The 27,220-nt window shown below is 42.6% G+C and overlaps 1 protein-coding gene across 1 annotated transcript; it reads left to right on the forward strand.

Annotated features, from left to right (window-relative positions):
- The first annotated feature begins 157 nt into the window (after positions 1 to 157).
- VIPAS39 (VPS33B interacting protein, apical-basolateral polarity regulator, spe-39 homolog) lies at positions 158 to 27,218 on the forward strand. Its single transcript, XM_081083893.1, has 20 exons — positions 158 to 253; positions 4,417 to 4,509; positions 5,964 to 6,066; positions 7,507 to 7,653; positions 8,992 to 9,030; positions 9,368 to 9,432; positions 10,161 to 10,217; positions 12,053 to 12,145; positions 12,857 to 12,890; positions 13,381 to 13,483; positions 15,487 to 15,514; positions 18,106 to 18,179; positions 20,377 to 20,452; positions 20,892 to 21,026; positions 21,618 to 21,659; positions 21,998 to 22,087; positions 23,876 to 23,962; positions 24,516 to 24,605; positions 25,012 to 25,116; positions 25,984 to 27,218. Exons 2-20 carry the CDS (start codon positions 4,417 to 4,419, stop codon positions 26,002 to 26,004), a joined length of 1,482 nt encoding a protein of 493 aa, XP_080940019.1. The 5' UTR covers positions 158 to 253; the 3' UTR covers positions 26,005 to 27,218.
- The last annotated feature ends 2 nt before the right edge of the window (positions 27,219 to 27,220 follow it).

Below are 27,220 nucleotides of genomic sequence, written 5' to 3' on the forward strand. Positions count from 1 at the left end.
CTCTGGAAATTCTGGGAGCTGTAGTTAATAAGCCCCGTGGTCCTGCCGAGCATTGCCTGACGCCAGAGCGGGAAGAAACTACAACTTCCAGCATGCCCTGCGCCGCCTTTCTCGCCGCAGGTGCCCTCTAGCCGCCCCTCCGCGACTGTCGCCTTCCGCCCCTATGCTATGCCGCACACCCAGTCTAGAAAGGCTTGTCTAGCAGCCGAAGAGCTTGGCGCGGTCCTGATTGGGAGGGCTCGGTGTGGAAGAGGTGAGGGTGTCCCAAACCCCTTGAGCCGCGGGTCTGGCTGAGTCCAGCCTCTTCGCACCACGATCTTTCCCCCTGTTCTTTGAGGCGTCGCTAGACACCCCCAGGCCTGACTCTTTCTGTCGGAGCTCCCCTGGTTGGGAGACCAGAGTACGCTCAGGGTTGGAGCTGGGACTCAGCCCCGACGTTTGATTTAAACGAGTATTTAGTCAACCAAGGGTCCGCCGGGCTGTGGCAACTGCGGTAGATCCTTGACTTCTTGGACGTTTGTCACTAATTAAACTCACATCCTCTGGTCTCAGTTCATAGCCTCATCCCTGTAGGCCTGGCTTGGCAGAGGATAACCGAATCCGAATCTAACTTCTCCATAGCTGGCTTCTGGGTTGTCCTGGGGCAGGGATGCTTGTTGGTTATGAATTTACTTATTTTATTTTTAATTGATGTTTTAGAGAGAGAAACATTGATTTGTTGTTACACTTATTTATGCATTTATTGTTTGATTTTTGGATATGCCCTGACCAGGGATCCAACCATCGACCTTAGCGTGTTGGGACCACACTTCAACCAACTGAGCTACTCAGCCAGGACCTGGTTTCCGGGTTTTGATCCCCGCACTCCCCATCTTTCTTGGTCATGTTCTTCTCCCCTCGTGGGCTTTTATTAAATAGGTGACCATAAGGACAAGTCTCTTAAGTATTTTTTTTAAATATCGTTTAATTGATTTCGGAGAGGAAGGGAGAGGGAAATAAGAGATAGAGACATCAGTGAGAGAGAATCATTGATCCGCTGCCTGCTGCACGCCTCCTACTGGGGATCAGCCTGCAACCTGAGCTGTGCCCTGACCGGGAATCAAACTGTGATCACCTGGTTCATAGGTCAATGCTCAACCATTGAGCCACGCTGGCTGGGCCTCTGAAGTATTTTAAACGGTGTTAAAACAACCTTTTTCACTCTTAAAATTGTACCTGCTTGCTTTATAAGTTCTTGAGCCATTAAATATTTACCCCTTTACTTGCCAAGTAAATCTAGGTTCTGATTTGGCAATAGACAAATTGATGTCAAGTATCTGTCCAAGTCTAAAATGTGTGGTTAAAAAATTCCAGCCCTGGCCAGTGGCTCAGTTGGTTCTAGTGGTTGAGTATACCAAAAAGTTTCGGGTTCAATTTCCATCAGGGCACATACCTAGGTTGCAATTTGATCCCCAGTGGGGGCGTGTACAGGAAGCAACGGATCAATGTTTCTCTCCCCCCTTTCTGTCTCCCTCTTTTTAAAAAAATTTTTTTTATTGATTTCAGGGAGGAAGGGAGAGGGAGAGAGAAACATCAATGATGAGAGAGAATCATTGATCGGCTGCCTCCTGCACGCCCCCTACTGGGGATTGAACCCAAAACCCCAGCATGTGCTCTTGACCAGAATCGAATCCGGGACCCTTTAGTCCGAAGGCCGATGCTGTATCCACAGAGCCAAACCAGCCCGGGACCCCTTCCTCTCTTACTGAAATCAGTTAAATCATATCCTCTGTGTAGATATTTACAGATTTTATTTACTATAGTGAAAGATGACCTGCCCTAGTTTTTCCTATAGTGAAAAATAGAAGGACCATGCAGGTCAAAGTGGAAATGATCCAGGAGTCAGCAAACCAGGATCATAGGAGCAATTAGCAAGGTGGCTTTGATAGCTAATCCTTTTGTGCCTCATTTCCCTCAACTGTGAAATGGAAAAAAAATCTGCCAGGCCTGCCTTACAGGGTTGTTCTGAGGATGACAAAGTGAGTGCTTTATAAATTGGCACCTGTGCCAGAGACTTTACAGTATATGCTCTATGCATGCCTACAGTGTTTGTGATGGCCACTAAGAATTTTTATATCAAAAAATTTTTTTTATCTCTAGGATTGCTTAAAAATATTTTCTTTCTAGCTTCTTCCAAGGTACCATAATACTTTATTAATAATAAAAGTTAAGGGCTCTGATTGGGTAGGTCAGTTGGTTAGAGCATTGGCTGGATACACCAAGGTTGTGGGTTCAATCTCTGGTCAGGGCACATATAAGAATCAACCAATGAATGCATAAATAAGTGGAATAACAAATGGATCTTTCTCTCTCTTTCTCTAAAAATAAATAAAATTAAATTTAAAAAATACTAAAAGAATACTGAGCATTAATTTTGTGTCAGGCATGTATTAAATGGTTTAAGCCTCACAACAGTCCTATAAGATAGGTTTCTATTATTAATTTCCATTTTACAGATGAGGTAACTGAGGTAGGAAGATGTCGGTAAGAGATCCTATACTAAAAGGAACTAATGTTGAGTGTTTACTTTCTGCTAGGCACTTTGATAGGTGTTTCCTGAGTCCTATATATTCTACACTGCAACCCTGTGTAGGTAGGATATGATTTTCTCCAAGGCTTAGAAGGAAAATTATTACCCAGTTTGCTCAGAATTGGAGAAATAAAGATTTGAACTCAAGGCTACCTGACTACAAAACCTGTGCTTGTACCACTAATGAGGGATGATTTCATTGTTTGCCAGCTTTTTAATTTGGTTTTGACTCCCTGGAGTTAAGTATACAAAAGAACTTTTAAGCACCCTAGCCAGTTTGGCTCAGTGGATAGAGCATTGGCCTGCGGACTAAAGGGTCCTAGGTTCGATTCCAGTCAATGGCATATGCTTCGGTTGCACTGGGGATGTGCAGGAGGCAGCCAATCAATGATTCTCTATCATCATTGATATTTCTATCTCTCTCCCTCTCCTATCATCTCTGAAATCAATAAAACTATAATTACAAAAAAAAATTTTTTTTTAAGGTACATCTGGGCTCAGTAGAATGGGAAGGAATCAGGCAGTAGAAAATTGCCAACCATACCTTTGCCATCCCTATATGCCCTGAAAACAGAAAGGGAAAGTAGAATATGGTAAGGGCCATTGGAAACCACAACAGGGCTGCCAAGATGAGCGTTTCTGAAGGCTCTCTTGAGAAAGGTGCTATTGTAAAGAAAGGAAGGGCACATTGATCCTTCCTTTGACACTGTGGAGCCTTTGGAGTTATTTGTGGTGCTGTGGAAATTTTGGACCTAGTTCTTGGTTTAAACCAGTTTTCACTCTATCCAGTTAGCATTGATAACTTAGTTTGTAATTCTAGGGCAAATATTTTTCAGACCAGCATCTGATTTTAGAGTAGATGAGAGAGGGATTTGTGGTCTTTCGACCAAATGTGTGTGTGTGTGTGTGTGTGTGTGTGTGTGTGTGTGTATAATATACATGTATGTGTGCATATATACACACACATTTTTTTGCTATGCTCTTACTTCCCAAGTTTGGGTAGGTACTTGTTAATAAGTTAATGAAGATTTGAAGATATAGGAAGGAAAGTTCTGCTTTTTAAAATTGCTTTTATTCTTTCAGGCATTTAACAAGCATACATAAGAGCAAGATGTTTGTCAGTTTTATTCACTGTAGTATTCCCAGAGCCTCAGAGCTGGCACTCAATATATATGTGTTGAACAAATGAATGCAGTAATGACCTGCTTGTTTGTGCTTTGATCTTGTGTTCAGCAAAGCTGATAATGAATTCTTAAAATATATATATATTTACTGATTTCAGAGAGAGGTAGGGAGAGGGAGAGAGAGATAGAAACATCAAAGATGAGAGAGAATCATTGATCAGCTGCCTCCTGCATACTTCCCACTGGGGATCGAGCCTGCAACCCAGGCATGTGCCCTGACCAGAACTCTAACCGTGACCTCCTGTTCCATAGGTCAACATTCAACCGCTGAGCCACAATGGCTGGGTGGCAATGCATTGTTAAAACACTTGCCTGCCTTGCACTGTTGCCTCTAAATACCTGTGCCGAATACTCCAGCTCTGTTATTGGGTCCTTCAGGGGATGAACTGTATCTTGCACTTTTAAAATATCCCTTATAATTCCTGAGAGAGTGCCTTGAACAAAGTAGGTATTGTAGGAATGAATGACTACTTGTAGGTAATTAGAGGATCAAAAGTATGGTTTGATCATTTGGATACCCAAGAATCTGATTTGACATGGCAGCTTCAGTATTTGCTTTACCAGATTCTTTTATACATCTCTGATTACTGCGGGGGATTTGTAGTGTTTTGGGGGGGAGTCTAGAAAGGGACATACTGTACATCGGTCTTCCTCTCACTCCAGATGAATCGGACAAAGGTTGATGAGGAGGAATATTGGAACAGCTCCAAGTTCAAGGCTTTCACCTTTGATGATGATGATGATGAGCTCTCTCAGGTAGGTTTCCATGAACAGTTGCTGAAGGTCGCACCCTTCCCTTCAGTGCCTCTAACATTCCTTCCCTTTGTGTGCTTGGTAACCTGATTCACCAGGTCTCCATTAGGCTCAGAAATCATTTGGGTCAAATCTTCAGGAAAATGTTCATGGAGAGGAGCCCTCAGAAAAGAAACAGAAGGATTGTAAAAACCAACTCTCTGCCTGCCGGGAGCCAGTCCATGCTTGCTGTTTCAAGGGACCTGGCATATATGGCATACTGTTCTTAATATGTTCGCTCACCTTCTTGGCACTATGTGTTTTAACCAAGGTCTCTGAGAAAGGTTGTTTCCCCAGGTAGGGATTTTCCCCTGAAGTTAGGGAGGGAATAAAACCTCTTAACTAAGTGCCAGGCGGGTAATTAATCACTTTAACTATGAACAATCATGCTTAAGCTACATAATCTTTACTCCCTGGAATGGAGATAAGAAACGCCCTAACCTTTGTAATAGAGATTGATAGGATTGAATCAACTGGTATAAATACAGATGTAACAAGACAGCAAGAGACAGAGAGAGAGACAGAAATTGGCACAGAACCTACACAGAACGTTCTCTAGAGACAGAAGAACTTCACTGGAGAGAACATGGCAAAAGATCCTGGACAGAAACTGGCCTCAGAACCTAGACACAGAACTTAGGAGACAGAAAGAAGACAGCACCTACACAGAACCTACATACAGAAGAACTTCGCTGGAGAGAACATGGCAAAAGATCCTGGACTGAACCTGACTACAGAAATTGGCAAGAGAACCTGACTAGAACCTGGTGACTGAACCTGGCTGGAGAACCTGGACAGAACCTGGCTGGAGATCCTAAGCAGAACCTCTCTGAAGATCCTGACCAGAACTTGGCTAGAGATCCTGGCTAGGCTGCTGATCAACTGAACGCTGTCTCCATGTCATTCCTTCTTCGCCGACTCCGTCCACACCTCTGGGGACCCCTGGACCCGCTGGGGTTGGACCCCGGCATCTGCCCTTCTTCCTTTATAGTCTTAAGATGATTCATTTCTTTCTGTTTGTTTTAAGAATCCTGTCTTTTATCATGTGATATAATTTATTCTATTTGAAAGATGGACTGGGGTGGAGATTTTGTCCGTTTATTGTGTCTGTTTTATAAATGCAGGAACATATCCTTTTAACACCCGAGAGAGTCGGTGAACTAATTCAGGTTTACACAGCAAGGCATTGCCAGGAGTATGATTAGAACTCAGAGCCCCCCAACTCCTTTGCCACGGGACTGCAGTGTTGGCTAAAAAGCAATTTGTTTTCTTGGCAAATATTTAGCAGACTAGTTTTCTGTTGCAGAAGGTGAAAGTGTTGGCCATTTTCAAGTTCCAGTTCCTCAGCCTTCTTGGTTTTCAAAGAGAAGGGTGGGCATTGCTGATTGCCTAAGTGTCCACCTGATGTTCCTCTGCAGTTAAAGGAATCCAAGCGGGCAGTGAATAGTCTTCGAGACTTTGTGGATGATGACGACGACGATGACCTGGAGAGAGTCAGCTGGACTGGGGAACCTGTGGGAAGTAAGTAGAAAAGGCCCGACGAGGGGCGTGACATTCAGGGTTCTTGTCACCAATGAAGGCCCACTTGTCTGTCTCTTCAGTGCTTGTCAGGAAAGGGAATGAGGGTAGCTATTTTCAGATGCACACATCTGGAAATTTAACCCCAGGAGAAGATCCTTGGGGAAATACAATAGTGTTTCCCATGTGGGTAGGTCTGCTGTCCTAGGGCTAATACTTAACTGGCTATTTTAGACCCATTTGGATGCTTGTTAAAATGAGGTTCCTAGGGTTCACTCCAGAGACTCTGATTCAGCAGGCGATAGGGATGGGGTGGAGGGGGTCTCATTGTATAAAAACCGCTGCAGATACTTCTAATATGAGAACTACTGACTTACATGCTCATAACTATTGGCATAACTGACTTCCTTAGCCACCAAGTCTCGCTGCCTAGTATTTATATAGTACCACTTAATACCTTTGCAGAGTCTATCAGATTTTTAAGGATATTTAAAAAAAAATTTCTTAATAGGAAATACTATCATGTGATTTAAAAATAAAAAAGTGTTGAAGGTATATAGGCAAAGGTTTCCCTCCTACTTAGTTCTTAGTCCCTGTCCTTCCAAGAAATTACTGCGATTGTTTGCTTCCTATGTATGCATCAAAAGATTCGTTTTACATTTATAAATACGTATAGGAATATACTTACCCTTTTTTTATACAAGTGATAGCATACTTTATACCCTGCACGTTTCACTTAATGCTATAGCTTGGAAATGTTTTCATATCAGTACATAAAGAGCTTTCTCATTCTCTGTTTTTTTAAATAGCAGTATGGTATTACTATATATGGATTTTCTGTAATTTATTTAATCAGCTCACTGATGATGAACTTTATATTGTTTCCAATGTTGTGTTGTTTATTTTGCTATCAATAACCTTGTATTCTCAGAGGTGACTATGAACGATCAAGTCCTATAGAGTGAAGTTATTGGCAGAGGGCATTTGCATCTGTATTGGATAGATATTGCCAAATTGTGGGTTGCGTCAATTTATACTCCCACCAGCAATGCAATGTCAGAGGGTTCCTGTGTCCCCCACAGCCTTGCCGACACAGGGTGTTATTAAACCTGGGGATCTTTGCCAGTCTTAGAGGGGACCAGTGGTGTCTCAGTGTACTTTTCATGTATGTAATTATCTTATTAAAAGTGAGGGTGAGCATCTTTTCATGTATTTAATAGCCCTTTGAATATTTTTTCTGTGATCCCTTTATTCATTTCCTTTGCCCATTTTTCTGTTGATTAGTCTATCTGATTCTATCTTTTCTCCCTGCCTTGATTTTTGGAGTCCATGTCAGCCAAAGGACTAGGGCCTCTGGTGAAAAGCCTTTAAGTTTGTTGGAATGCTTGTTATCTAGGATTTATTTGGATGAGAATGACTGATTTAGTTCTTACTTTCTCACAGGTATCTCATGGTCCATCAAAGAGACTGCTGGGAACAGTGGGTTAAACCACGAGGGGCGTGAGCAGCTAAAGAGCCGAAACAGCTTCTCCTCCTATGCGCAGCTACCCAAACCTACTTCTACCTATTCCCTGAGCAACTTTTTTAGAGGTAAAAAAAAATGCTCAGGTTCTAGCTGGTTTGGCTCAGTGGATAGAGCGTCAGCCTTCAGATCAAAAGGTCTCAGGTTTGATTTCAGTTAAGGGCACACACCTTGGTTGCAGGCTCCTCACTGGCCTGGGCCCTGGTCAGGGCTCATGCGGGAGGCAACCAATTGCTGTGTTTCTCTCACATTGATGTTTCTCTCTGTCTTTCCCTCTTTCTTCTCCTCTCCTTAAAAGCCAATGGGAAAATATCCCCAGTTGAGGATTAAAAACAACAACAACAACATCAAAATACTCGGGTTATTCTATTTATTTACTGTGGGAGATGATTATTGAAGGAAAAAGAGTTATCTTTGGAGCTGGCAGTTGGGGATCAAGAGTGGAAGAAATGAGAGAAATTCAGAGGGGTTGGTCTGGGTTTCTAGAATGTGAACACAATTGGCATTAGCCCTTTGACAGGTACTGAAGAAATTTGCCTAGGTCAGAAGTTCTCCCCACCCCTGTGCATTGCTGTTGGGAACCCGTGTGCACTGCTGGTGGGAATGTAGAACGTGTGAGAGACAGTATGCAGTTTTTAAAAAACTTAAAAAGTTAAACACAGTAACCATATGATTAAAAAATCCACTTCTAGGTATATACCCAAAAGAATTGAAAGCAGGAGCTTGAACAAATATTTATTCACCAGTGTTCATAGCAGCAATATTCAGAATAGCCAAAGGTAGAAATAACCCAAATGTCCATTGACTAATGAGTGGATAAGCAAAATGTACATGCAATGGAATATTATTCAGCTAAAAAGGAACAGAATTCTGGTACATACTACCACATGGATGAACCTTGAGAACTTTGTGCTAAGTGAAATAAGCCAGACACAAAAAGATAAACAATGTATGAGTCCACTTATACACGTATGTAGTATCTAGAAAGTCAGATTCATAGAAACAGAGGGTAGAATATGTAGTGGTTACCAGGGCTGGGGGTGAGGGGAACAGGAAGTTATTGTTTAATGGGTACAGAGCCTCATTTTGGGATGATGAAAAAGTTCTGGAGGTGGATAATGGCGATGGTTGTACTTTTGGTGTACTCAGTGGCACTGAACTGTAGGCTCAAAAATAGTTAAAATGGTAAATTTTATTTTATGTGTATTTTATCGCAATTAAAAATTTTTTCCTTCTTGCCTTTTTCCCGCATGGTGTCTTAAATTTCTGAAATTGAATAAAGTTTTTGTTAAGTCTTAAGTTCCCATAATGCATAATAAGGTTTTATACACACTACATCCTTAACCAAGTCAGAATGGGTCTGGCTTAACTGCTCACCTTCTCCCTCATGTGTTCTTTATCTTTAGGGAGAACTAGACTTGGAAGTTTCCAGTCCCTTTCTGATGGTAGGCATTGACCCTCTTTTCTTGATTACTTTGGGAGACGTTACTGATCTGGGGTATAGTCTGGGAAATCATGGAGAAAAGTGGTAATTAGACGATTTAATAAAATTTATTCTGAATCTCTCATCATTATTAGAGAAATTTTCTCATACGGAGTAAGAGGTAGATTCTGATTACAGGGGAATGGGTGACTTCTGGGATACTGGCTTTGGAGAGGTACTGAAAATTACTTTGGGCCCTAAAACATACCTTGGGAGCCTACAAGTCAAGAAGGAGGCATTGAGGAAAGGAATGACAAGAAGGTGGTGTCCTTCTAAAACACCTGCCTGTTCTCTTTCAGCTCTTTCGGACACACCTGCCAAAAGCTATGCTCCAGAGCTGGGGAGACCCAAGGGGGAGTTTAGGGTGAGTAATACCTTACACTGGGTTGACACTGGACACAGTGTAAAGTGCTTTGACATTACCTTGCTTGATCTTCCCAACTTTTTAAGCACCTGTTAATTTAACCCCGTTTTATAGATAAGAACACTGATTTCTAAACATTAGGGCCTGCCTGGGGTCTCACAGCTATGAAATGGTGGAACTTGGACTCAAAAGTATCTATTTTCTGGTTCAGTCCTAGCACACTTTCCTTCCCCGTTGTGCTGCTCTTTGAAGGCTGTACCTTGAAACTTTTGATCATCAATCTGAACTGGAAACTTGGTGAAGCTTGTACTCCCATGAAGCACATAAAAAAGCAAATGGATTCATAAGGAAGAAACTATATCCTAAAGTCTGGAAAAGGAACATGTCTCCCTCTTTCCTTATGCTGGCATAGCTATTATTTAGAGTCTCAAAAATGGGATTGATTGCATCGAGGGGTTGATATCCTAAATCAGTAGGCACAGTGTTACTGATTTTGTCAATTGGTTCATTCTGTTTTTGATTCATCTCTTCCCGTCTGTATTATTCCTGTTCTAGTTCCTTCAGAAATTCAGAACAAGACTATCTCAGTTCATTAATTTTTCTCCATTCCCTCCCACAAAATATGTCCCCCTTTAGGGACTAAGACACTGAGTTTGATGTGGGGAGCTGGCACACTGATAATTCTGATCCCTTAACTTCTTGGGATTCATGTGTTGCTAATATTCCAGGACTACAGCAATGACTGGAGCCCCAGCGACACGGTGCGACGCCTTCGGAAGGGCAAGGTAAGACCACTGGGGAATGAAGTGTTGTGGGATTTTTGGGGGAGGCTGGCACTGTTCCCATACGGAGGATTTCTTGACCCCTCTATTCAATTCGAATTGTTAAATGTTATTTTCAGGAAGAAAATAAATTCACTAAGATGAAAAGTCAGCTGCAAAATTTGAGATTCTCTAGAGCTTAGTGTTACTTTGATAGGGTAATGGGGAAAGAGTGATGGACAAGAGGGAAAAGTGCTTTTAAGAATGAGGGTGGCCATGGCCAGTGTGGCTCAGTTGGTTGGGCATTGTCCTGTACACCAAAAGGTTGCCGGTTCAGCCCGGCCAGCATGGCTCAGTTGTTGAGTGTCGGAGATCACGATTCAGTTCCCCATCAGGGCTGGATCCAGTTGTGCAGGAGGCATCCAATCAATGTTCTGCTCTCATATTGATGTTTCTCTTTCTCTCTCCCTCTCTCTTCCTCTCTAAAAATAAAAAAAATTATATATATATATAAAAGAATGAGTGTGATCTTTTATGTTTAGGGCTGAGATCCATTATGAGTTAACTTTTTTGTTGTTATTGTTAATCCTCACCCAAGAATATTTTTTTCCATTGATTTTTAGAGAGGGTAAAAGACTCGGGGTGGGGGGAGAGAAACAGCAACGTGAGAGAGACACATATGAGCCCTGACTGGGGCTGAGATTGAACCTGTGACCCTTCGGTCTCTCTCTCTCTCTCTCTCTCTCTCTCTCTCTCTCTCTCTCTCTGTCTCTCTCTCTCTCAGTCTCTCTCCATTCTCTCTAAAAATCAATGGAAAAAATATACGTGGGTGAGGATTAACAAAAAACAAACTAAAACATGAAAATATCATTATAGTTGGTAGAAAATATTTTCAAAATATACGTATTATAAAGGATTTTCATACAGAAAATATAAAGAAAGTTATTTTCAGTAATAAGAAATAATCCAATAAAAATTGGCATAAGATTTGACCGGTTATATTACAGAAAACATATATGAATGGCCAATGAGCACTTGAAAAGGTGCTCAACATAGTTATCAAGAAAATGTGAATTAAAACTGTATGATACCACTATGCAGGTACTGGAATGAATGGCTAAACTTTAAAATACTGATCATACCAAATATTAGGAGGATGTGGAACTCTTGTACACTGTCAGCCAGAAGGAAAAATAGTAAAACTGCTTTGGGAAATAGTCTGGCAGTTTCTTACAAAGTTAATCATACACTTAATTTCATTCGTGGACATTTACAGTGCATGTTTTGTATGGACAAAAACATGTCCATACAAAGGCTTATACACAAATGTTCATACAGCTTTACTCATAATAGCCCCCAAAGTGAAAATCCAAATATCCATCCAGAGCTAAATAGGTAAATAAATGGTGGTATATATAATAGACTGGGGATGGGATGGGAAGGTATGGACATTAAAGTAGACAAGGAAACTTACTGGGGTGATGGAAATATTCTGTATCTTGATTGTGTTAGTAGTTACATGGAATTCTATTCTTGTCAAAACTCACCGAACTGTACATTTAAATAGGGTAGATTTTATTGTATGTAATTTATACCTCATTATAAAAAGAGGAAGTGATCTCTACCTGTTGACTTTGGCAAGACTTCATCAGGAAATGACATACAAAGCATAAGGCTGACTAGAGAGGGTTTGGTAGGAAACTACTGTCGATATTGTTCTGGGCACCACAGTGTAAAAATAAAGTGGCTTTCTTTGGAGACATTTCCTTTTATTCTTGCCTGTACTTCGGTGTCCAGCGACAGAGGAATGTAGTGAACAGTCTTCTCCCAGCACACTAATTCTCTTCTTATTCCACCAGGTCTGCTCACTAGAAAGATTCCGCTCCTTACAGGACAAGCTACAACTCTTAGAGGAAGCAGTTAGCATGCATGATGGAAACGTCATTACTGCTGTGAGTGTGGGGGTTTTTTGTTATTTAATTATTTTTTGTTAGTTTCTGAAAATCCAATCAGAATAGACTTTAACATTTTAGGTTAAATGTCAAGTAAAGATCCTGGATTTCCTTTTGATGTGTAGGATTCTCAGTAACACGTGCTTTAAAGCCTGGCTGGTAGGACATGTGTTGTATGTGGAACTCTTGATTATAATCAAGAAGCAGTAGGTTGGTTACTATACTCTGAGGAAGGAGAGGTGTGAGAGCAGGGAGGCATCTCTTGCCAGTACAGGCACGGGCATGTGGTCTCCCAAGACACAGCGCAGTTCCAGGTGTCCACCACCTGTCCTTCCATCACATCAAGAAATGTGTTGTCTGGGCCTGCGAAGGTGCCTACTGAGTTGCTGACCTCATTCCTAGACATTGGTGCTCAGGGTGGGGCTTTGTGTTTGAAAGAATGCACTGGGTAATTAATTTTTTGTTCTCTCTTTTAAAAAAACATATTTTTATTGATTTCAGAGAGGATGGGAGAGGGAGAGAAAGACAGAAACATCAATGGTGAGAGAGAAGCATTGATCGGCTGCCTCCTGCACACCCCCCACTGGGGGCGGAGCCCACAACCCGGGCATGTGCCCTTGACTGGAATCGAACTGGGGACCCTGCAGTCCGCAGGCCAGCACTCCATCCACTGAGCCAAACCAGCTAGGGCTCTTTGTTCTCTTCCTCCAGGTTCTGATATTCCTGAAGAGGACACTGAGCAAAGGTGAGCATGGTTTGAGGGAAATCTTCATTCAGCATGATGTCTGCTGCACTTGAGGGGAGATAGGCATGTGGCTTTATACCAGAATTTACCAGCATCAAGTCTGCTGCAGAGACAGCTGGACTGGCCTGAGACCTCAGAGTTCAGCTCACGTCTCTGAGGGCAGTCGTCATCCGTTAGTGGCAACTGCATTAACTGCAACACCCCTCTATGTACTGGGCACACAGACAGCTGTGTTGGTTTGAGAAAGTCAGAGTTGATGCGAGTACCTTATGTTTGGATTGGTGAGAACTGAAAGCTGACTCAGTGGCATAGAGCTGCCCTAAACCATGGAGTGTGTTGATGGTGGATTGAGCCTTAGGGATGGGTACTGTAAAAAAAATTCCTGATTGGCTTTGAGGAATTAATTTTGTAATGTGTGAGTAGGGAGACCAATTTTACACTTAAGTAATAGCTTTAATCTTTCTCCACCTAACTTCTTCCTGCCTTTCAGAGGTCCTCTTCCGAGAGCTAGAGGTGCGACAGGTTGCCCTGAGACATCTCATTCACTTCCTTAAGGAAATAGGGGATCAAAAGCTGCTTTTAGATCTCTTCAGGTAAGAACCGATCATCTGGTCCAGTAAATAAATTAAGTGTTTTGTTCAAAGAACTCTGGGGAACACAAAGAAGACACTGTCTGTTTGTTCTGGAAATGCTTATTAGACAAGATATTGAAATGTGATGGGATAACTAGCACCACAGGCTGTGATAAGGTGACTGTAGCACGTGGTTCAGAACCAGGTTCTGGAGTCAGACATACCTGCATCGAATACTGGCTCCACCATTAATTCATAGCATGACCTTGAGCAAGTTACCCAGCCTCTCCAAGTATCAGTTTCACATCTGTAAAATGGAGATGGTGATACCTACCCCGCAGGGTCATTATAAAGATAAAGAGTTAGTGTTATGTAAAACACTTCCATAATGCCTAGTCTGTAGTGTTAATAATTAGTAAGCATTTTTAAAATGGAAGATCTATAGTGAAGGTGTCTTCTTTTTTAAATTCTCATTCAAGGAGTGAGGATATTTTTTCCATTGATTCTAGAGCAGCGGTTCTCAACCTGTGGGTCGTGACCCCTTTGGCGGTTGAACGACCCTTTCACAGGGGTTGCCTAAGACCATCCTGCATATCAGATATTTACATTACGATTCATAACAGTAGCAACAGTACAGTTATGAAGTAGCAACGAAAATAATTTTATGGTTGGGTCACAAAATGAGGAAGTGTATTTAAAGGGCCAGAAGGTTGAGAACCACTGTTCTAGAGAGAGTGGAAGGGAGCAAGAAAGGAGAAGATTGGGGGGAGAAAGAGAGAGAAACATCAGTGTGACAGAGACACATTGATTGTTTGCTTCCCACACCCGTCCCAAATGGGGGCGGGGACCGGACCTGCTACCCAGGAGCGTGCCCTTGATTGGTGCACAGGCCAATGCTGTAACCACTGAGCATACCGGCCAGGCCTGAAGGTATCTTTTATTACTGATCCCAGGGCTGAAGGTACCTTAAATTACAGTGTTGGTAACGAGAAGTACAGTGGAAGAGCAGAAGAAGCAAATGTAACTTTTAGTCAGGATACCGGAGGATAGCCTTATGGAAGAGGTTAGGAATTGAGTTGGGCTTATGAGATTAGGCAGGATTCTGATTGGTGGAGAGATAAGAGGTAGGCATATCTGCTGGGGCTGGAGAGTGGGTTGGGAAGGGGGTGTCTTCTATTTTCCTTTCCTATCTCATTCCAATCAGTAGGTTATTTCTTACCTTTAGGTTAAAATGTGTGTATGTTATGTTCTTTCTTCAGTGTCAGAGAAGGGGCTGGAACCTCTCTTGAGGCTGACATGTGGCCTAGGGTAACTCCAGTTACCAGTGACTGCAGCACAGTGATGAGCTCCCCAAAGACTAAGGTGGGGAAAGCAGGTCACCTGGTTAGAGTCAAGATTACAGATGGTTAGCCATGAGTTTTCAGAAGGCACATTGATCGAGGCAAGGTGTTCTCTCCCTCCTTCCCTCCTTCCCAGTCAGCAGGCTTCAGTAAGCCTCACCTCTATGTCAGAGCATGATGTTGAGTATAGTGGACCGTTCAGAGTGAGAAGGGATCAGAACATCAAAGTCCTTGTTCTCCAAGGCCTCACCGCCTTTTGGGAAAGGCAAAGCACACTTCACTCTGCACATGAAAACAAGAGAACAATGTAGAAAACCTGTTCAGGAGTCGGCAGAGAAGGATAGTGCTTGACTCTTCCTCAAAGGGTCCATGGCATTACTGTGGGCTAAGGAGGCTCTGACCTTCCCATGAGCCCAATTAACCCTACAGTTATTAGTGCCCTGCGGTGCCTTCTTGTCCCTGCTTTTTGCTCAGCTAGAAAGATCAGGGGAGCACTGATACCTCGTCCACCATGTGTTTTCAAAGGGTTGCTGTGGTAGAAAGTTTAAGAAGACAAGGGTTTATCTTACATGTGGAGGCAAATGAGTTTGAATTGTGTTCTCTTAGAGCAGTTGTCTTATTTTGTGAGTTATGCTGCCACATGTCAATAGATAAAAATGCTGTGTTCCTTCTGCTTCTTCCCAGGTTCCTAGATAGAACAGAAGAGCTTGCGGTAAGTGTGGCCTTTGTTTCAGTTGGGGACTTACTTAACTGAAATCTAAGCCAAAACCCAGTCGCCAGGATCCCAGAATGATTGAACATACTTATTTTCCATTTGTATTGATTATATTCAGGAGAGACAGACATCTAGGAATCCTGAAAACTTAGTCCAAATGATGTACTGCTTTATTGTTTTTTCTACGTTCTTTTAATTGGGCTGTAAATTTAAAAAAATGAATGAAAATTGGCTCATCAATTTGTAATTTTGTGTGTTTCTTTCTAGTTGTTTTCAATTCCTGGTTTGTAGGAGCTTTTGGATTTTGGCTTCTAATACTAAAGAAGATGCTGGTCCTTGGCTGGATAGCTCCATTGATAAGAGCATTATCCTGATATGCCAAGGTTGAGGGTTTGATCCCCGATCAGGGCACATACAAGAATCAACCGATGAATGCATAAATAAGTGAAACAACAAAATTGATGTTTCTCTCCCTTTCTCTCTCTCTCTAAAATGAATTAAAAGAAAAGAAAAAAAAAAGAAAAGAAAAGACACTATTGAAAGCTAAGAGGGATAAGAAACCAGATATATGTGAAGAAGGAAGATAGGTCAAGCTAGTGGCACACCCAGCACATACTTTGGCTAGAGCTCAGTGACTGAATGTTAAAATAGATTTCTGACAGATTTTCACCATTATAGAGTGAACTTCTGGAATATGAGAATAAATCTGAAATTTAACCAAAAGTTTAATTATATTACTAAAACTTTAGTGATCCATTTTTAAATATATTTTTATTGATTTCAGAGAGAAAAGGAGAGGGAAAGAGAGATAAGAGACATCAATGATGAGAGAGAATAAATGAACAGCTGCCTCCTGCACGTCCCCTACTGGGGATCAAGCCCACAACCTGGGCATGTGCCCTTAACTGGATTCAAACTTAGGACTCTTCAGTCCACAGTCTGACGCTCTATCCACTGAGCCAAATGGCTAGGGCCATTTTTTGAAATTTGTTAAAGTGCGGGGCTCAACTCCCCAGCGCTGTCAGTGGCAGGATTGTTCCTTTAGTCACTGTACAGCACATGTGTGGTGAGAGCAGTGCTCATGTTTGGCTGGCACATTTAATAATGTTGTTAAACTTGTTTACACAACAGAGTATAACTCAGGAAAATCTTTTTTATAATATTTTGTGAAAGGAACATGTACTTGATACTTTAAGTCAGCGTAAAGTCTCAAAAAATGCTTTATCTTATTCTGCTGAAAATGATTGGCAATTTGTAGTAATCATTTTGAAAAGGCTTTTTTTCTATTTTTAATCTCCATAGATTTGAAACTAAGGAATTTTTTCCATACAGCATTTTTATAAAGTTTGTTGTTTCGAAGTTTGATTAGTGAAAATAAATGTGGTTTGGGTAACTCAATTTTATTTAAAACTTTATTTTTTTTTTGCATGTACTTTATTATGTTTGAATTGAAGATGTTTTATTATAGATCAGCATGCCCAATAGAACTTCCTGCAATGATGGGAATATTCTATATCTGTGCTGTTCGATGTGGGAGCCACAGATTACTTGTAGCTGTTGGGCACTTCAAAAATGACTAGTGCAACTAAGGACCTGAATTTATTTCTTTTTAATTAGTTTAAATTTACATATAAACAAACACATGTGTCTACTGGCTACCATATTACATATTGCAATTATAGATAAACCAAAGAGTGACTTTTTTTGTAAAGATTTTTTAAATTGATTTTTAAATATATTTTATTGATTTTTTTTTTTTTTACAGAGAAGAAGGGAGAGGGATAGAGTTAGAAACATCGATGAGAGAGATCGACCAGCTGCCTCCAGCACGCCCCCCAGTGGGGATGTGCCCGCAACCAAGGTACATGCCCTTGACCGGAATTGAACCTGGCACCCTTGAGTCCGCAGGCCAACGCTCTATCCACTGAGCCAAACCGGTTCGGCTTAAATTGATTTTTAGAAAGAGGAAGGGAGAGGGCGAGGGAGGGAGGGAAGGAGAGAGAGAGAAACATGGTTGTGAGAGCAAGAAATGGATTGGTTGCCTCCTGCATGCCCCCTATCTAGGATGTAGCCTGGACATGTGCCCTGACTGGGAATTGAACTGGCAACCTTTTGGAGCATAGGACAATGCCCAAACAACTGAGCCACATTGTCCAGGGCCCAAAGAGTAATTTCAAATCACTCTTTGCTCTCTCCATTCCCACATCCAATCCATACCAAGAAGGAATCTCTGATAATGAAGAATTTACCTCTAAAAATGTGTGTGTGTGTGTGTGTGTGTGTGTGTATTGTTGTTGATTTCAGAGAGGAAGGGAGAGAGAGAAAAAGAGAAACATCAGTGATGAGAGAGAATCATTGATCGGTTGCCTCCTGCACATCTCCTATTGGGGATCAAGTCTGCAACCCAGACATATGCTCTGACCTGGAATCGAGCCGTGACCTCCTGGTTCATAGGTTGACACAACCACTGAGCCACACTGGCTTGGCAAGAATTTAGTTTTTAGGCATGGAAAGTCCGCTTAAGGAGTTACCTCCCCCTTCTAAGGAGACAGACTAGCTCACAGCCTTTCTATGTTTTTTTTCTTAAGCTGTCCCATTATCGAGAGCACTTGAGCATTCAGGACCCTGAGAAACGGAAAGAATTTCTTAAGACCTGCATTGGGTGAGTATGGAGAAGAAATGTTTTTAAGTATAAATTCTCATATGCAGAGGAATTAAGTGACTGAAAGAGGGTGGAATGGATAGATAGTTGAAGGGAAAGCCTAACACAATGGATCATACAAGCATCATTAAAAATTGGCTTACTCAGTGGTTTGAAATACTAGTCCCCAATAGGATTTTCATTGGTGGTAAATTAAGGAAAATAAAGACAGTATAGAGTTTTGTTTTTTTCTTTTGAAAGTTACATTTATTTAATTGAAAGACTGCCTTTTATTCTGGGATCCCCCCCCCCATCACCCCTACCTCCCCCCAACACACAAATTTAAAAAAATGGTCCTTGACTGGATATACACTTTTTGATAATAAAATTGGTTGTAATTATTTATGACAGTCGTTCTCAACCTTCTGGCCCTTCAAATACAGTTCCCATGTTGTGATCCAACCATAAAATTATTTTCGTTGCTACTTTATAACTGTAATGTTGCTACTGTTATGAATTGTAATGAAAATATCTGATATGCAGGATGGTCTTAGACGACCCCTGTGAAGGGGTCGTGACCCACAGGTTGAGAACCACTGATTTATGACCATATGTATCACAGTAACAGTGGGAAACACTTTACCTTATATCAGTGGTTCTCAACCTTCCTAATGCCGTGACCCTTTAATACAGTTCCTCATGTTGTGGTGACCTCCAACCATAAAATTATTTTCGATGCTACTTCATAACTGTAATTTTGCCACTGTTATGAATCGTAATGTAAATATCTGATATGCAGGATGTATTTTCATTGTTACATATTGAACATAATTAAAGCATAGTGATTAATCACAAAAACAATATGTAATTATATATGTGTTTTCCGATGGTCTTAGGCGATCCCTGTGAAAGGGTTGTTTGACCCCCAAAGGGGTCGCGACCCACAGGTTGAGAACCACTGCCTTATATATTATTTTCAATGTTACTAGTCCTTAAAACCCCAAAGTTCAATACAGGCTTTGACCCAGAATATAAGTCCCTGTGAAAACCAGCCCCACACATCACTCTTCCAATGATTGGGCACTTGCTGCTCTTGGAAGTAGCTCATTTTATTGTTGGACAACCTTCATGATTGGAAAGTGCTTCCTTATATTGAGCCAAATCTTGCTTCCCTGAATTTAAGGCAAGTGTAGAGTCTGCCCAGTGAACCTTGCTTCTCCAGGCTCAGTGTTCACAGTGGTTCCAGTCATTCCTCATGTGACGTGATTTTCAGGTTTCACATTCAGAAATTCATTTACGTCAATGCCATCTTCACTTTTAACCTTATCAAATCAAATACTGAGTTATGTCCTATGGCCTCTGGTAAACAAAGAGAAAAGTTAGAGTAGTGAAGTGACTGGAACCTATTTTCATTTCCTCTTACCTCTTTTAAAAATTGGCTGTGGCTCACACTTAATCTGGGATAGTATAATTGAATTTCAGAATTCTTCCTGGAATGAGTGGAGTAGGAGAATAAGGCCACAGTCTCTGAAGAGTAGATCTGTGAACTGGGAGTTTAAAATCTGGCTTCTGTTCCTGGCCTTACCCAGTGACTTGCCATGTGCCTTTTAGGTAAGACACTGTTTGTCCCTCAGCTTCTTCATGTGTAAAAATATAATGTAGTATTGAAGATGGGGCCTTTGACATTTGTGTGAATCTTTGACATCTATACCAGTCTACAAACATACTACCGTGCCGTGTAATTTAATTTTACCTTATTACCCTACAGTAAAACAGTAGCTCACAAATGTAAGTGACCCTGAAGGAGAGTTAAGCGTTGACATTAAGCAATAACATGAACCAAAGTGCTTCACTGGGATGCAGATGAGCAGTTGGCTGGGCTCACTCCTTAGCCAAGTGACTCACCAATCATTACACCTCCCACAGCGAGAGGATTCTAGTTCATTCCTCAACAAAGTCACTAATGGCTACATATATTTTGTCAATTTTCAGGATCCCTCTTTAGTTGGCAAAAACCTTAAATGCAAAATCCCAGCCAAAGGTCTGCTCTATTTTCTGCTTTCTCTCTCTCTGCCTTTTAGGGATGCTCCAGAGGTGAATTGAGATCAGATTTATCAAGCACCATGAACCTCTTATGTTATAGTAGTGATTTGGTTTAGTTGGGTTTGTTTCCTGTTTGAGTAGAGAAAAAGGTACTAACCTTCTGGCTCTTTATCAGTTTGCCATTTTCAGTGGAAGATTCTGCACACATACAAGACCATTACACGCTCCTGGAACGTCAGATCATTATTGAGGTTAGACTCCTCGTATCTGTGTTTTCTGCTTCAGTGCCAAAGCTCAGTGCCATCAGCCTCTGGGACCCATCTGTGCTCTGCCCACATATGTCATCTCCTGTTACAGTCTCTAAGAGCCTTTCATTTTCTCCCTCTCCACCGTAGCCCCTTCCCTCCACTATTCTTAGCATCATTTTCCTTCTCACCTGCAGTTAACCTGGAATTATTTCCTCTTCATCCCAGAATTCCCATTGCATTGCCACTCCTCTGTCTGCCTCCATCCAACTTGGATCTATCATCATTTTAGGGCTTTTAGACTCCCGTGGGTCATTCCAGCCATTTCTTTTTCTCTTCCTTGCCTCTTTCCTAGGGTAGGAAATGCAGCTACTGTAGCATTGTTTCTCTCTGCTTCTACTGCATGGACATAGTTCTTTTTTTCACTTGGCTTGCTCCACTACAGGCAAATGACCGCCATCTAGAATCAGCAGGACAGACTGAGATCTTCCGGAAGCACCCCCGCAAAGCTTCCATCCTCAATATGCCACTAGTGACGACACTCTTCTATTCCTGCTTCTACCACTACACGGAGCCCGAGGTACAGGCAACACGGGAAAGACCCCACACACTCCCACTGCACAGAGGAACCTAGCTCGAAGTCAGTATTTTGATGTACCCTGTTATCAAAGGGTGCCTGTAGTTCTTGGGAATCCACCTGGAGGCTTTCCTGGCCCTCAGGGGTGAGCCAGGAGGGAAGAGGGGTTTGTAAGGCTTGTGTGTTGCCCGGTGAACTGGCCTATAGCGTAGCACGTTCTGTCTCAGCAGTGCTGGTCCCACAGCGGGCTCTGTTCTAAGGCCAATAAATGCACATGGATTGACACAGAAGAGCAGCAGGGTGTCAGGTAACTGGATGTTTGAACACATTTTATAAAATTTAATGATCACAAGTGGACTTTGGATTAGCATAAAATTGGGAAAAATACTGTACTTATTAACCCAGTCTTGTTAAGCTGGGTTGCAGTGATACCTGATTAGACCTGATGGAGCTTTGCTCTCAAAATAATTTCTGGGTTTAATTGGTTACAGAGTAAAATGTAGAAAGTCTAGTCAGTACAAAAGAAGATGGGAGATTGGGTGGTATTTTGGGAAAGTCAGTAACACTAGAGTTTCTTCTCCACTTTCACCCTAGGGGACATTCAGCAGTCCAGTCAACCTGAAGAAGACATTTAAGGTAGATATAAAACGGTCGGTGCTTTGGTAAAAGTAGTATCAGGGTACCTATGTGGAGGGGATGTTGCTTTGTAACCCTGCACAGTAGGTGTCTTATATTCACGGTTAAAGGTGGGAAGGGAAGTGTTTGTGGGGGAGTGAGGTCAGGCTTTAATTGAACGTCCTACCTCAGTGCTGGGGCTTGGAAACTACAGGGTCTTGGGGACCTGAGAGACTTACAGATTTTTAAGAGGCAGAATCAACACTACGGTATATTTTTGCCTGTCTTCCAGAATTCTCAAGTACCTCCTCTGGCACCTTCCTACTTCCCCTTAAATTCCTCTGGTCTCTGCTTTCTAGATCCCAGATAAACAGTATGTGCTGACTGCCTTGGCCGCCCGCGCCAAGCTTCGTGCCTGGCATGATGTAGATGCTCTCTTTACCACAAAGGTGAGTGCCTGGATCTCTCTGTGCTGCTGATGCCTCAGGCACATCCTCTTGTTATCCTAGACCAGTGATGGCGAACCTATGACACCCGTGTCAGAGGTGACACGCCAACTCATTTTTTTGGTTGATTTTTCTTTGTTAAATGGCATTTAAATATATAAAATAAATATCAAAAATATAAATCTTTGTTTTACTATGGTTGCAAATATCAAAAAATTTCTATATGTGACACGGCACCGGAGTTAAGTTAGGGTTTTTCAAAATGCTGACACGCCGAGCTCAAAAGGTTCGCCATCACTGGCCTAGACTCATGGGAATCTTCTGTTCCAGTGACTGGCTTACATCTTTCCTCCAGCTTTTTATTTTCCAAAATTTCAGGCCTAAAGAAAAGTTGAAAGAATATTATAGTGAATACTAATAGTCTTTACCTACTTTACTCATTAACATTCTCGCTATATATGCTTTCTCTTTTTCTGTGCACGTAGAAAGAGAGACAGCAAATAAGCTTTTTTTTCTTTCGCTGAACCATTTGAAGGTAAGTTTTAGACATCATGCTACTTCTCTCTTAAATATTTTTCTCCTTTGTAACTCCTCTCAAGAAATGTAACATTAATCTAATACTATAATCATATATATAGTCTGTAATAAATTAGCTCCTTAGAGCGGTTTCTGTTTGTTCTTGTGTTTGTTTGCTGCCAAGGATCTTGCATTATATTTGGTTGTCATGTCTACTGGTTGACATGTTAAATACTGATTTGTTTTCATTATGGGTTTGAGAATTTTCTGTTTTCCCCCTTTGTTAGTTATTTAATTAGCTACATTAACTACCAAAGCAATACGTGTCTGTGTCCAAATCAAACACTGTATGGAAGTGTAAAGAGTGAAGAGTGACGTTTCTCTTCCACTGACTTCCTGCTCCTAGTCTCATCCACTTCCTCAAGGCAGATGCCATTCAAAGTTTGATGAGTGCTTTCCAGATCTTTCCTCACGAATTTATAAAGAAACCTCTTTGCCCTAGCTGGTTAAGCTCAGCGGATAGAGCGTCGGCCTGCGAACCAAAGGGTCCCGGGTTTGATTCCAGTCAAGGGCATGTACCTTGGTTGCAAGCTCCTCCCCAGCCTGGGCCCTGGTGAGGGCTCATGCAGGAGGCAACCAGTTGAAGTGTTTCTTTCACATTGAAGTTTCTCTCTCTGTCTTTCCCTCTCTCTTCCACTCTCCCTAAAAATTAATGGAAAAAAAAATACAAAGAAACATCTTTATATAAATGTAAGTTTGGCTCAGTGGATAGAGCGTCAGCCTGCAGACTGAGGGGTCCCAGGTTCAATTCCCATCAAGGGCACATGCCCAGATTGCAGGCTTAATCCCCAGTAGGGGTGCAGGAGGCAGCCAATCAATGATTCTCTCTCATTGATGTTTCTATGTCTGTCTCCCTCTCCAATCAATAAAAATATATATTTTTTTAAAAAAGTAGAGATGTAAAGAGTAGGACTTTTCTCCTAGATAAGTTCATACTATAAGTGTGGTTGTGTAAATTACTTACTTCATTTAGCTGTATTTCACACTTTTCTGCATTAGTGCCTATAAACCTAAGAACTTATTTTATACTTCTGACTCTCCCACCCTCTCAAGTTTCTTGACTTTTCTAAAAAACTCATCTATTTCCCTGTTCCCCACCCCAGTCCATCCACTCTCACCATCACATTATTCTAGGCTGACTGTAAAATGCAGGGAGACAGCTCAGGGTGTACTGTTCGTGTCTGGCCTACCTACTACTGCCATCTTCTTTCTCAGAACTGGCTGGGCTACACCAAGAAGAGGGCACCTATTGGCTTCCATCGGGTTGTGGAAATTCTGCACAAGAACAGTGCCCCCGTCCAGGTAATGGCTCCTGAAGAGAGTTGGGGACAGGATCCTCTAGGAGACCTACCTTGTAGCCTCTTACTGGTCAGTGATAGGAGACCTGACCTGTTCTGTTCTCCCCTTAAGGGCAACATGATGGCTGTATTGGTCTTGATGTAGGACAGGTCAGGGAGAGACGTTCTCTGCCCTTTAGAAGTAACCTGCCCTCTCTGAGGAGCACTCACTGTGTTTAGCCCGTGTGGAGTACTGCCATATTGGTGAAATGATACAAAGGAGAACTCACTGAGAAGGGACATCAGGGCACAGTGCAGATCAGGTGTGGAGCATGCCCGTTGCTGGCCTGGGTATCCAGCTCGGGGCTATGGAGGAGCATGCTCTTCCCTGCTTTCCTGGGGAGTGTGGAATGCTGCTTGGGGTCCACCTCATTTCCCACCACAGAACTGGTCCTGTGGTTGCTGATGGGAATTGTAGACATCAGATGTTGTAGATGAACTTGTCCACCTTCTTCCGGATTTTTTTCCTACTTTTCAGAGTTCTGGGAATCATTAATGAGAAGTACCTCTTCCCACAGATATTACAGGAGTATGTCAATCTAGTGGAAGATGTGGACACAAAGTTGAACTTAGCTACCAAGTTCAAGTGCCACGATGTCGTCATTGAGGTGAGTCCCCAGGAAATAAGAACCCTGAGTTAGAGCCTCCGTGGAGAGTGGGGGGTTATGGTAGTCTCTGTCCTGGACCCTGAGATCCTGCTATCAGTTTCAACGTAATGGGCAAAATGGTCTGGCAGGAGTTAGTTTGGAGGCCAGCACTTCTATGCTATTTTCCCAGCCTTCTGACTGGTTTCTCTGTGCTCTTAAAAGTCTGTTGCACTCAGAGAACTCAGAGACCTGAATCAAGTCACATAAGCTCTGTAGACTTCACTCCAGCATGAGGTTCTGAGGGGACTTGGCCCCTGTCACCCAGCCTCTTCTTGAACCTTGGCTCGAAGTGGGAGTAACAAAAAGCAAAAGACCTTCCTGGAGAAGGCTGATTTGGGGCCCACTGCTAGTCTGTTTTGGTGTGCAGACTTGCCGGGACCTGAAGGACCGTCAGCAGTTGCTAGCATACAGGAGTAAGGTGGACAAAGGATCTGCAGAGGAGGAGAAGATCGATGCCATTCTCAGCAGCACGGTGAGCAGGGCAGCTACCCCGCCACAGCCTCGGGAGACAGACAGTTCTCAAAGTAGCATCAAGTGTATAAAAGGGTAACCTGGGGACCTCCAGCTGAGACTTAACTGTAACCGCTCTGAAAATTGTTAAACCTAGCAGGTAGGAGAGACTTACTACTGGCAATACAGGAACGAATGTTAGATTCAGAGCATCCCGGGAATGGATATTACCTACCTGTTGGAAGTAAGAAGAGGGTGAAATCGATTTTAGCAATTTGGGAAATACAGCCTGCTTGTCTCTCATAGCATGAAATTGCTGAGCTTTTTGTTAATGTTGATCTTAGTTCCTTGTTAGATGTTTTGGGACCTACCTGGGGTCATTGAAAGCTAGTGAATCTTTTTTTTAAAAAAAAATTATTGTTCAGCTATTTATTTTTAATCCTCACCCAAGGATATGTTTTTATTGATTTTAGAGAGAGGAAGGTAGGGGGGGGGGTGGAGGGAGAGAGAGAAAGAGAAACATCGAAGTGAGAGAGAAATATCAATAAGTTGCCTCCCGTACACGCCCTAACTGGGGATCAAACCCACGACCTGGGTATGTGCCCTGACTGGGAATTGAGCCATACCAGCCAGCGCAGAAGCTAGTTTAATCTTGGCCCTGAGAAGGTTAGGATCAGAATAAATCCCCAACTCAGGCTTGTGAGAATCAGAATGGGTGTCTAGTTCGTATCTGAATAAATGAACTCCACTACATATTTTAAAAAAATTTCTTCCCCTCCTCCTCCATTCCTCTTGTCCTTACAGTACCTACCTGTGAGTCTTGTTTTATTGCATTTCCACTACCTCTCTGTAGGGATCAGTGCAAAATGATCATTGTTTTTTCCCACAGCAAATTCGGTGGAAGAATTAAGTGGCATCAGCTACCCTGAGACCTGCCTCGTTTCTTCCTTTCCTGCCTTTGAAAAGAGTGTACTCTCTTTTTTTTTTTTGTTTTGTTAATCCTCACCCGAGGATATTTGCCATTGAATTTTAGAGAGAGTGGAAGGAGGGGGAGAGACAGAGAGAGAAACATCGATGTGAGAGAGACACATTGTTTGGTTGCCTCCTACACTTGCCCGACCGGGGTTTGGGATCTGGCCTGCAACCAAAATACGTGCCCTTGACTGGAATTGAACCCAGGACTCTTCAGTCTGAAGCTGACAGAGCGCGCACTCTCCTTTGGGAGAGTTACAGCAGCACATCGCTTGGGCCTGTCATTAACAGGTGGCACCTGCTACTCTTGGGACAGAAACTGGCACCTGAGCACTGATCTTCTGTCTAAGGGCCATTGTCTGAGGGCCGAGATCTAAAGCTTCGACTCAAGGGAAAGATTCCCTCCACTTGGTGCTCACGTGAAAGTGGAGTCATTTCTAGACTGGGCCCGTTTGGGGCAGGATCTCCCTTGGTCTGAGGAAAGTGACTGCTCTGCTAAAGAAGTCTCCTAGACTAGGAGGTGCAGCTGTCATAGAGTGACCACTCAGGTCCTCTCAGCGACTCTGACCCTGGACTTGGTGCTGGACATGGCCAGTTCTGCTGTGAATGGAGTCACAACAGAACCAAAATGGCTCCTCGAGAAGGGTGCCAGTGTTGCAAGACCTCCTGGAGGTGCCCTCACTCCAGACTGCACGGAGCACTCCAAGTTATGACAGATGGCCCAGACGTTGTGTCTTCAGCCAGCGTCCCTCTGCTGCCCCAGTCTAGCCTCTGTTCAAGGACCTCTGGTTCCTCTCTCACCTGCAGACTGAGATGACCTTGTGTAGGTGACGAGAACATCCCCACTGCCTTTCCCTCTAACTCTCCTGCCCCAGACTGCCCACCTGTGTGGAGCTTAGATTTGGCAGTACCGGAGCTCTCCCGGATGCACAGAACTCGCTGTTGCACCAGGAGCCTCCACTAGGGCTGACCTCAGCAGCATTTCTGACTGTTAGGATATTGAGATGGAGTCTTTAGTATCACACTTGGTTTTTAAGAGGATGTTCTGTAATGCTAGATGCCTGCCCTATACAATGTTAGCCTCTCTTCTCTGTGATTGGATTGGGTTTCCCCAGACATGCGTGGACTCCTAATAAAGCTGTTTCTTCCTTGGT

The sequence above is a fragment of the Myotis nattereri genome, assembly GCF_964212035.1.
Source record: "Myotis nattereri genome assembly, chromosome: 1".
In the NCBI taxonomy this organism is placed as follows: domain Eukaryota; kingdom Metazoa; phylum Chordata; class Mammalia; order Chiroptera; family Vespertilionidae; genus Myotis; species Myotis nattereri.